This window comes from Mercenaria mercenaria, chromosome 13, assembly GCF_021730395.1.
Source record: "Mercenaria mercenaria strain notata chromosome 13, MADL_Memer_1, whole genome shotgun sequence".
Classification (NCBI taxonomy): Eukaryota; Metazoa; Mollusca; class Bivalvia; order Venerida; family Veneridae; genus Mercenaria; species Mercenaria mercenaria.
This window is the reverse complement of record NC_069373.1, coordinates 36,187,252-36,199,029: the sequence shown is the minus strand read 5'-3', so window position 1 is coordinate 36,199,029 and position 11,778 is coordinate 36,187,252. Positions and strand designations below refer to the sequence as shown.

Genomic DNA, 11,778 nt, shown 5'->3' with positions numbered 1-11,778 from the left:
AATTTTGGTAGTGAATGTTTACTGTATGTGTTACAAATTTTTCTGTTAAGAGTGCTTAAATTACCTATCCTTGCCAACTGGTGACTGACCCCGATCATCTGAATAAAATGATTCCAGCTGATCAGTCTATGCTGTTCAATTCTCAAACAATAAAACCTTGCCTGCTGACTTAGGAGGGAACAGTGTAGACTGATCCGCCAGCAAGGTTGGGTGCTTATAATTTCCCATTATAAAAAGAGTGGGTGGGGTATGTTTGAAATGCAATAATACAGGAGACTCTTCAACTAGCAAAGTGTATCACTGGAATGGCCCATACTGAACATTGCACAGTATTCTGTTCTTGGTAATAGTTATAGAAAGTGTGCATGTGTGTGTTTATGTTTGTATAATAACTGAGGTGAACTTAAAACAGTATGTGAAGCTGAAATAGTATATGAAAAGGTTTGATAAAATCATCTGAATGATCAAAGCAAAGTCACCTTTGACATCTGATTGCAGTTTTAGCTTCTGTTGCACTGGTTACTGCATTTTTAATTATACTTTGTGCAGTTACCTATGATAAAAGTCAAATACTTCATTTATGTTTAAATTCATACTTACTTAAACCTGCAAATGTCAGCCACCTAAGTCGCCATCTTGTATTTCTCCATGGTAATGAAAATATGGAGCTGAATGATTTCAAAACTGAAAACACAGAAATGTTGTACATAACAATGAGCATTGATGTTGATTTTCTCGTAAAGTGTGAAATTTATTCCCAACGTAAATAGTCCAATAGCAAAAAATTCAATAAATTTGACATTTTGACCTTGAGTGCGACCTTCACCTTGAGATTTTAAATATCTGTAAACACATTTTCTGAGGACTTGTACACTGTAAATGCAATTTAAGTTGTTTTCAATACCATATTTTAATTTAATTCAAAATGCTGCTGACATTACCGTATTTTGTCCATTTTCTTTAATTTGGCGGCCATCTTGAATTTCTCCTATTTGCAAGCGAGGACAAATGGCCAAACTCACTTTTCCTAAGTAGTGGACCTTCCCCTATAACAAGGTGTAGAAATATTTTGTATAACATGCCGGACACTTTTATTCAAAATTTTGGACCTTGACTCCCAGACTATAAAGTGAAGAAACCAGTTGTGAGAGGCAGAGAGTTGGATGTATATTTGATTCACGTTGCCTCAGAATGTAAACAAACCAGTTGTGAGAGGCAGAGAGATGGATGTGTATTTGATTCACGTTGCCTCATAATGTGAACAAACCAGTTGTGAGAGGCAGAGAGATTGATATATATTTGATTCACGTTGCCGCATAATGTGAACGAACCAGTTGCGAGAGGCAGAGAGATGGATGTGTATTTGATTCACGTTGCCTCATAATGTGAACAAACCAGTTGTGAGAGGCAGAGAGATGGATGTGTATTTGATTCACGTTGCCTCATAATGTGAACGAACCAGTTGTGAGAGGCAGAGAGATGGATGTATATTTGATTCACGTTGCCTCATAATGTGAACGAACCAGTTTTGAGAGGCAAAGAGATGGATGTATATTTGATTCACGTTGCCTCATAATGTGAACGAACCAGTTTTGAGAGGCAAAGAGATGGATGTATATTTGATTCACGTTGCCTCATAATGTGAAAAAAATCAGTTGTGAGAGGCAGAGAGATGGGTGTATATTTGATTCACGTTGCCTCATAATGTGAACAAACCAGTGTGACATTGGTCTGTTGTTGCGTCAAGTGTGGTGTGGTGTGTGCTATGTGTTGTGTGCAGCCTCCGCCGCTGGCTATCCTTCTGGTGAAAATGAAGCTGAGTGCGTAAGTCTTCCCTGCCAGTACATAGCCTCTCTGCAGACAAGCCCTTTGCAGTGCCTCCAAGATGGCGCCACACGGTAGCTGAGCACCTTGCGGCCTCAGGCAAAACTGCATGGGACTCAAAGGAGGTCTTCCCCCAGACTTGTGGCATGCCAGGCCCACCGGTGTGTGGACACGCCCTGATGCCTATGAACAGACCCCCAGGTATGGGACAAATAACCCCTGTGTTCCCAGGGTAGGGTTTGAACTCAAACTAAGGGTGAGGTAACCCCAACAGAAACATAGAGAGTTGAAGACAGAGGTGCTGGGCTTTTGGCACTCTCTTAACGAACCACAGCACTATGCAATATCGATACGACTACACAGCCATACGGTACACAGCAATGTGGTGCTGAATCTCTGAGGTCTCTCCAGCGAGATTCAGTGCCGGGCTCTGAGCTTCGGCAGAGTCCACCCACAGCTACTTGGGGTCCCTCCTTCAATCCACAACATGCAAATAGACGGAGGAACATACTAGTACCAAGGAGGAGAACCAATCACCATCAGCCTTTCAGGTTGATGCATTGGAATGCGGAATATGTCTTCAACAAAAAGGCTGAACTTGAGCATACCCTCCACGAGAAAGACATCAATGCCTGTTGCATTCAGGAAACTCACCTGCAACCAGAGAAATCCTTCAAAGTCAGAGGATACCAGTGTTTTCGCTGTGACAGAATTGGCAGACGAACAGGAAGCATCATGACATTGGTCAGGAACAACATCAGTGCTGTCCAGACTAACAGGCATATGGATGACTCAGAGTTCCAAGTTCTGAACCTGAGAAAGAACGAGTTCAGCTTGAAACTTGTGAATATATACTCTCCAAGTGACAAAGCTGTGTCCATGGACAAAGTTGCAACTAATGAAAGCAGGTTCACCATTGTAGGAGACTTTAACAGTCACTTACAAAGCTGGGGATATGACCACCTGGATAAACGTGGAGAGGAAGTGGAGACCTGGCAAGATAACAAGCTTAACCTTATTAACAAGCCGGACGATCCCCAATCTTTTACTCAAGAAGTTGGAGAACAACGTCAACCCCTGACCTTGCTTTATGCACTGATGACATGCACGGACATGTCAAACGGGAAGTTGATGAGCAACTAGGAGGTAGCGACCATCGCCCAGTCCATCTTACTATGGCCCGTATAGCCTCTATATCACCCAAATGGAACTACAAGACGGCCAGATGGACCTTTTACCAAAGTCTGAGTGATGAGCTCTGTAAAGACATCAGAGTGGAAGGTAGAGACATCAACCGCATAGTCAAAGACTCCAACGTCAGTATACAAAAGGCTGCTTAAAGCACCATTCCAAGGGGAGCAAGAAAGGACTATAAGCCCTACTGGAGTGATGAGTTGGAGAATCTACAGGCAAAGCTATCAGAAGCCAGGGAGGAAGCAGAAAATAATCCTTCACAAGAAAGTAACCTTTCTCTACAGCGAGCCAAGGTCAAGTTCCTCAGGCACAAACTGGAAGCACAGAGGAAGAGCTGGAGAAACAAAACAGCTTCGCTCAACCTAGAGCGAGATGGTCAAAAGCTATGGAGATTGACGAGACAGCTGAACGATGCTGACACATGGAGAGGCTCAACAACTTTGGAAGAGAATGGTGAACTGTTGACGGGTAAACAAGCGGCAAACACTTTTGCCTCCAACTACAAAGATGATTCCAACATTTCCATTAACAGGGAACGGCAAAGGGAAGCCCAAAGAGAAAAGCGGGAAGGCAGACAAATCAAGTGACATCAAAATGCATGAACCAAGTCTTAAACTACATGAGCTACAGACAGCTCTCAGTCAGTTGAAGACAAAGAAGTCTCCTGGACCAGATGGAATCACAAATGAACTGCTGACCCACTTAGGCACTTCAGCAATTTGCAAACTCCTGGAAATGTACAACTACAGCTGGACACAAGGACTATTTCCACAGATATGGAAAGAGGCCGTCATGATCCCCATCCATAAGAAAGGGAATGATCCAAAGAAGGCTGCAAGCTATCGTCCAATCAGTCTAACCAGTTGTGTTGGAAAGACCATGGAGATGATTGTGAATGCACGTCTGAAGTGGTACACGGAGACACAACAAGCTGGCTTCAGACAATTCCGCTTCACTGAGGACCAAACCACTTACCTATCGCAAGAGATAGAGGACGCCTTCCAAGAGGAGAAAGTCGTACTTACAGCATGGATTTATCTGCAGCGAGCGTTCGACAAAGTCTGGACTAATGTACTTCTCGTCAAACTGATGAGGAGTGGAGTAGGAGGTCACATGCCGTGGTGGATCAAGTCATACCTTTACAACAGGACAGCAAGAGTCAGCTTAGAACATGCCAGCAGCAGGAAGTTCCTGTTGCGTCAAGGTGTCCTGCAAGGCAGAGTCTTATCCCCTACACCCTTCCTGCTTTTTACCAGTGACCTGGTGTCTGAACTACCGAAAGGTGTTAAGGCTGCACTCTACGCTGACGACCTGGTGTTATGGTGCAAGGAAGAACACGCCACAACAGCGACATACAGGAAGCAAGAAGCCATCAACAAGCATTCAGCGTGGACTGAGGATTGGTGTGTCGCGATCAATACAGAGAAATCGTCCACCATATTATTCTACCAATCGTCAAAGCAGAGGGCGGGTAAAATCAAGATGGGAAATACTTCGCTGACTGAAGCAGATGAGGCAGCATACCTTGGAGTGACCTTTGACAAACGGCTAACCTGGAGACCCCACATTAGTCAAGCAGAAGGGAAGGCCCGTAGGAAGCTTGCCATGAAGGTTAAACTTGCTGGAACAACGTGGGGAGCAAATGAGCACATACTCAAGACAGTATATCAGGGAACAGTGAGACCCCATTTAGTGTATTGTTCAACAGCCTGGTCCACTACTGCCAAAACTAACTAACAGGCTCTAGACAAGGTTCAAAACCAAGAGCATTGCGGATCATGACTGGAGCTACAAAGTCTAAAACAATCTCCTTCTTCGAGAAGCTAAAATGTACACAGACATTACAAGACAGGAGGCATGCAAAGATCCTGCTTCAAGCAGAGAAGTTCAGGTCCTTTCAAGACCATCCCATAAAAGCCAAGATTGGTTGGCTACACCATAAATCGGCTCAAATGTAGGAGCTCCGTTCACGAAGCAAAGAAACTCAATCCAAAGTTCGAAACTGAGCTGAACATACTAGCGACTCCCCTAGGTAGAGAAGACAGTACAAACCCTTTAGGGAATGATCTGTCTTCAGTGACTGTGAGACTTGCTCTTGACCGCGGGAAACAAGAGGATGAAGCTATTCGGAAGAGCCTCACACTAGCTATGATCAATAAAGACTATTTTCCGGAAACATGGACTCTTGTCTATACAGATGGATCAGCCACATGTGCCATCAAAGATGGGGGAGCAGGAGTTGTCATTCTATATCCATCTGACAAGAGCGGAACACTACATGCAGTCATAGGAAAACACTGCAGCAATTACAAGGCGGAGACTGAAGCACTCATGAAGGCTGTCTCAATGATTGAAGACTCGGCAGTATCACCTGCAAGGTAGCACTTCAGTGGATTCCATCCCAGGCAACTGTGACCTACAAGGAGAAAGTCACCATCATCACGGCACTAATGAGACCAAGGATAGAGGAAGATGCTTTTCATCTCCTTGATTGATCTGAACAAGTGATGCTAGTTAGGCTTCGCTCAGGGCAAAACAAGCTCAATGCTCACATGTACAAGAAATACAGACCGGCGCCATCACCAACCTGTCCATGTGGTGAGGAATCAGACTATGGAGCATATATACTCCAAAAATTTAATAGGCATGACCAGGACCGAGCTGCGGCTTGGCCGATATATACCTCAATCCAACAGAAACTGAATGGAGGCATTGAGGATCTACAGCAAACCACAAGTTTCATCGAGGCTACTGGTCTGACAGTGTAAGGCGATCAACAAGAAGAAGTGAACAAACCAGTTATGAGAGGCAGAGAGATGGATGTATATTTGATTCACATTGCCTCAGAATGTAAATACAATGTTAATGTTAAAATGGGAAACAAAACTTGTGGTCTTAAGAGTCAGGTGGTCTCTGTTCAGAGATGGTCTTTAACACAGGTTTGACTGTATATTTGATTCATGTTGCCTCATAATGTAAACTAACCAGTTGTGAGAGGCAGACTGACAGATGGATTTTTTTCTTCATGCTGCCTCAGAATGTAAACAAACCAATTGTGAGAGGCAGACGGATAGACAGACAACCAACACTTATAATCCTAGAAGCTCACAAAAACAACTAATGATGATGTTACAATATATTTAATTTTCATTTTTGTTGCAAACATAAAAGGCTTATCATATCAAACTTACCCCTGCATGTATTTAACAGGTATAAAATATAGCAAAAAGTGCAAAACTATATAGCAAGTTAAGTAACAATCTACAATCACTTTGTTCACAACATACATTTCAGTTAAAGCCCTGTGTTACTATTGGTTTGTAAAGGTAAACACTAAAATAGATGACTACAGTGAAAATTTGTTCACCTGAACAGTATATTCCTTCTACACAATCACATGTTTCATAAAATCTGTAGATATTGTACAAAAGCATTTAAGCAATGAAAAAGTTTAACTGAATGTTTCAGTACAAACCTGGTCATTTGAAATAACCAAACTGATAACCTCAATACATCAATATACAAGGGCTGATCACAAAGTTATGTCACTTGAACAATATTAAGGTATAAAATGAACAAAAAGAAAACAAAAACAAAAACGATTTCATACTAAAATGTCTTGATCTATTTGCAATAATTTTGTGATGATACCGCAAGTTTTAAGAGCAGACAAGTGAAAGACTTCAGTTTTCATCACCACAATTTCATATTATCTGATGTGTTATTTTGAGATAAACTTGTCAATTCCTTTGTTTTGATCATCTGTTCTTGTTATGATATCAATATCATTTCAGTACGTGGCAAAATGGTATTAGAGGATTACTTTTGATTTCTGTGTATTTAAAACATAACAACCTTAAAAATAATGTTTACCTGTTTAATCAGAATCAATTTGCCTACATCTTAGTATGTATTTTTTAAAAAAAACCCCAAAAAACAACAATACAACAGTGAATTAATGCATGGCGGAAGCAGTGACAACTTCTGGATCAACTCTTGTACAATCATAGGTTACATATAGGTCCAATGACCCCAAAAATACAAAGGAAGAAATATCTCAACAAATAAGCTACAGTCAAACTTGCTTAAGAGACCATGTAAATTAAGAGACCCTTTACATTTTAGAGACCACCTTTTAGGTTCCTTTTACTGTTGTTAAAGAACAAATTGTATTGTACATTGTAGTAAGAGACCACTTGTGTTAAGAGACCACTTTTTGGCCTTGCCTTAGATGGTCTCTTTATGCAAGTTGTTCTGTAGTTAGTATCATGCACATGTAATTAAAGCTCATGTGTATTGAAAAAGTATTGATTATGCTCTTGATAAAGTTTGTTCTATCCAAATGATGTGAACTTTTGAAAATAAAGCAATCAAAATTGCCACCTTCTCTTTGGAAAAATGTATTAAGAATGCACATGAAGTTATGAATGAAATATATTAAAATAATTTTTACATAAAATTTAACATAATTTTATTCAGTATGATGTAAAAATGTTTTACAAAAAAAATCTATCAATTATGCATACTACTTTTGTTATAAATTATGCTGTTTTGATAAAAACAAAAACAAAATATTTTGCTGAATTTCAAAGAAACATCAGGAAATATTTTTACTTCTAAACTTTTCTCTTTAACAGAAAACAGCTCCAACATCTTGTATTACATTTTACAGTAAAACATGATTATAATTGAGCCGTGCCATGGGAAAACCAACATAGTGGGTTTGCGACCAGCATGGATCCAGACCAGCCTGCGCATCCGCGCAGTCAGGTCAGGATCCATACTGTTTGCTAATGGTTTCTCTAATTGCAGTAGGCTTTAAAAGCTAACAGCATGGATCCTGACCAGACTGCGCAGATGCGCAGGCTGGTCTAGATCCATGCTGGTCACAAACCCACTATGCTGGTTTTCCCAAAGCACGGCTCAATTATCTTATCAAACAAATACAGTAATTAAGAATAATTCATTTCTACTTCTAATGAAAAACTCTTTGACAGCTTGCCTATGAGAGGTCTGTTGAAGGAAATTTTAAAAGGTACACCCATTTGAAAATAAACTCTCAAAACTTAACCATACCAAGAAATATTAGTTTGTTTATGAAAGTGTAAAAAAAACAACAGAAAACAGAATATTTCAGATTCTTTTCATATATTTGATGTACAAGGTACAACAAACCACAGATTGATTTCTGTGACAAACTTTCAATGAATTATGGGCAAAGCATATCTTTAATCATTTGACGTTTATGTACATGTACTTTATATTTAGTTAATTGTTTTTATAGCAATCAGAGTCTTGTCTCTGTTACCTTTTGATATTTTTGTTATGTTCCATTTACATTTGGTTATACTGGTATATGCCAGTGATGGCCCATAATTGGTTAATAAAATATAATAAATTTCCTTTTACAGCAGTAAACCCTGTAAAAAAATCATTTTATAATTGGGCCGCACAATCAAAATGGCGATAAAATAAATCAATGACAAAAATATTTATTTACACAAGTGAATACTAAGTAATGTTTTAATTGACTGATATTGTCAAGTCTGTTTTATTGGGTCCTAAGACACACCAACACAATCAAGGTTGTACCGTATGTCAACTATTAAGCTTAAATACCCAAGGTGAACCAGCTAGCATTATTATTAGCACCTGGGTTGAACCAACTACCCTCAGCAAGCTTTAGCCAGCCTGTTAGTACCCTTACATGACAGAATTGTCTATACAAAGTTTTCCACCCAGAGTGCTGAGGGGCAAGTGACATGAAGTAACTTCACTGGCTATTGATATATCTGTATACTATAGACTTACAGAATGGTTTGCTGATAATTAGTCAAGACTCTTGCCCAAGGTCTGAAGGACCAAGGACAAATAGTTTTGACTATTAATCGGCCAGCTATTCATCAAATATTTTTTAGTACATGACATCAGAAATACATGTTCATAATATTTTCTCTGACTCAGGAAAATTTAATGTCAAAAAGCCCAAACCAGGAAAAGCTTTTTGTACAAAAATTGATTGTATTTGTCTATTGTCAATAGAACAATAGGAATTATAGTTGTCAAGAAGTCTTTTTGGGGAAAAGATGGGCAGGTCTGTGAGGTTGGCCTCCACTTGGCCCCTGCTATCCTGAAAGTCTGCTAGTAATCTTAGTTAGAGCACCTTGGGAGTTATCTCAATACCTTTGACTTTTAATGCCAGTGTGTGCTTTATCACTGACCTGCAAATACTGAAGCACCAAAAAGCCATAAATGCAAAAACAGAGCACAAACAGTAAATATATAAATAGTGCAGTGAAAAAATTACAATATCTTTTAAATTGGCAAGTGTGTCTGGTTTAAAATAATCTCTAAATGGTAAAATAAAAGGCATTGTGTAATTTATAAACCTGCTCGAGATGAAAATAGCAATAAAATCAAGAAAATTAAAGCAAGCTCTGTTACTGTACATATAGTACAATGTGTATAAATGACTTTTCAGCATAGGTTAGAATGACACTGTTGGTAAACAAGAGCACCGCCTTGCGGGTGCAGACGCTCATCAGATTTGTTTGTCTCTGTATAACAGAAGTGCTGTCCTACCCATGTGTTGTTATGACATTTTCTAAGTCGAAAAGGGGCCATAATTCTTGCAAAAAGCAGGATGGAGTTATGTTTCTTGCTGTACAGAGTCAGCTTTTGATGGTGAACAAGTGTTGCAAGTTTTAAAGCAATAGCTTTGACAGTTTAGGAGAAAAGCTGACCTAAACACAAAACTTAACTAAGAAATCTGATTTTCTAAGTCCAAAAGGGGCCATAATTCTTGCAAAAAGCAATGTAGAGTTACGTTACTTACTGTGCTGAGTCAGCTTTTAATGGCAACTTAATGGCAACTAACTGCTCCAAGTTTTAAAGCAATAGCTTTGATCGTTATGGAAAAAAGTTGACCTAAACGCAAAACTTAACCAAAAAATCTGATATTTTCTAAGTCCAAAAGGGGCCATATTTCTCGCAAAAACCAGGATGGAGTTATATTTCTTGCTGTACAGAGTCAGCTAATGATGGTGAACAGGTGTTGCAAGTTTTAAAGCAATAGCTTTGATAGTTTAGAAGAAAAGCTGACCTAAACATAAAACTACACCAGGCAACCCCGACGCCAACACTGATCAAGTGATGGTAATAACTCATCTTTTTTTTTTTCAAAAAATCAGATGAGCTAAAAATGGAATGTGTTATGAAATCTGAACTGTTTTAGCAAATCACAGGAGGTTCTAATATCAAGCTTGTTAGCAAAAAGCAACAACAGTAAAAAAAACAATAACAACAGCAACAACAATTATTTTACATCAGCACATGTAACATGTAACAGACAACAACTGATCAGATTAAAAACATATAGAGAATTCCTTAAAAATCTAAAGTGGTTATAAAAACTACAAGTTCTTTTTAAAAATGAAACTAACATTGGCAGCAATAAGGGCATGTTGGACATAGCATAGAATCTTTAAAATTTCTTTGGTATATTATATAAAACTGTTTTATTTCTGTGGAACTGCATCCATTCTCAGTCTAAACTTTACTCTTATCCAATACTAACATAAGGAACAAGATGTAATACAACCTTACAGAATTAAAAGATTAGTTTATTAATATCTTTAATATTTTCTACATAAAAACCTGCTTTTCAAATTTTCATCATTCAGTGAAAATAACAATATTAAGTGCAAACTTAACATAACTTGAATGGCAACAATAATCCCTGCAAAACAAACAGAAATAGAATTTCATCAAGATGCCCACTCATCCTCCAACACAGTTGTCATAGTCATCTTAACATACACTGTAATCCCATCTCATTAAAATCATCATAGAAGAGTATGGAAGCTGATCTGATTTCAATAAAACTGCACAGTTATCCAACAGAAATATATACAATATGTTTTCAAAATATAAAAACCCTGTGTTTCTTTTAAAACTGTCTTCTATAACAGTAAGCTGACATATATGTATTAGATTTACCAAAAGTGGTAATAACAATTGTGGTATTTGTGAGTTATTATGTTTTAAAGGACCATCCTGTACAGCAACTCTTTGCGTGCTTTGTGTTATTTTCTGAGAGAGACAGACTTACTTTTTGACTTGATGATAATAACCACACATATAAATTCACATATTCTGAAAAAACTTATATCCTGGTTGAAAGCAAAGGCTATTTTGATAAAAAAAATTCTTAACACATTTTGAGATTTCATTTATATCCACAACGTCTAAACAATTTATTTTAAAAAGCAGAAAATATTTTCTCAGGTATATCTAGAAAAAAACCCACCTCATTTCAGAAGAATAAACAAGATGGTTCTTTTGAGAAAATAACTCACAATTATTTTTGATTTTGGTACAACACAAATCTTCTTTGTAATGTAAATCAGACTACTAGCAAAACGTCAGACTGGTTCTCAAAAATTGGCTGAGCAAAGATCATTGGTTGGCAGGACCTAGGGAAGCAGACAAGTCATTCAACATGGCTTCCATATCATCAAATGCCATTGCCACACTTTCACGTAATGCTGCTTTAGGTTCTGTGAAAAAAAAAGAAAGAAGATTTTAAAAATATTTGTGAACAGTATAACAATATTATGCAAATATGACAAAACGGATTACTTTTAAAACAGATTATTAGCAAAACTGGATGGTTCAATTTGGACTACTTCATGAAATCAATCATTGGTTTCCGAGTTTAAAGCTACGTCATTAACCTAGCACATAGTTTTCATTTAAACT

General features: G+C 38.3%; 1 protein-coding gene across 1 annotated transcript in view; it reads right to left on the bottom strand.

Annotated features, from left to right (window-relative positions):
• Positions 1–6,142: 6,142 nt before the first annotated feature.
• The window catches only part of LOC123528831 (uncharacterized), a 50,508-nt gene continuing 44,872 nt past the window's right edge, over positions 6,143–11,778 (bottom strand). The window contains exon 20 of the mRNA XM_053520821.1: positions 6,143–11,576. Within this exon, the coding sequence (XP_053376796.1) occupies positions 11,476–11,576 (101 nt within the window). The 3' untranslated portion in view covers positions 6,143–11,475. The remainder of the gene's footprint in view (positions 11,577–11,778) is intronic.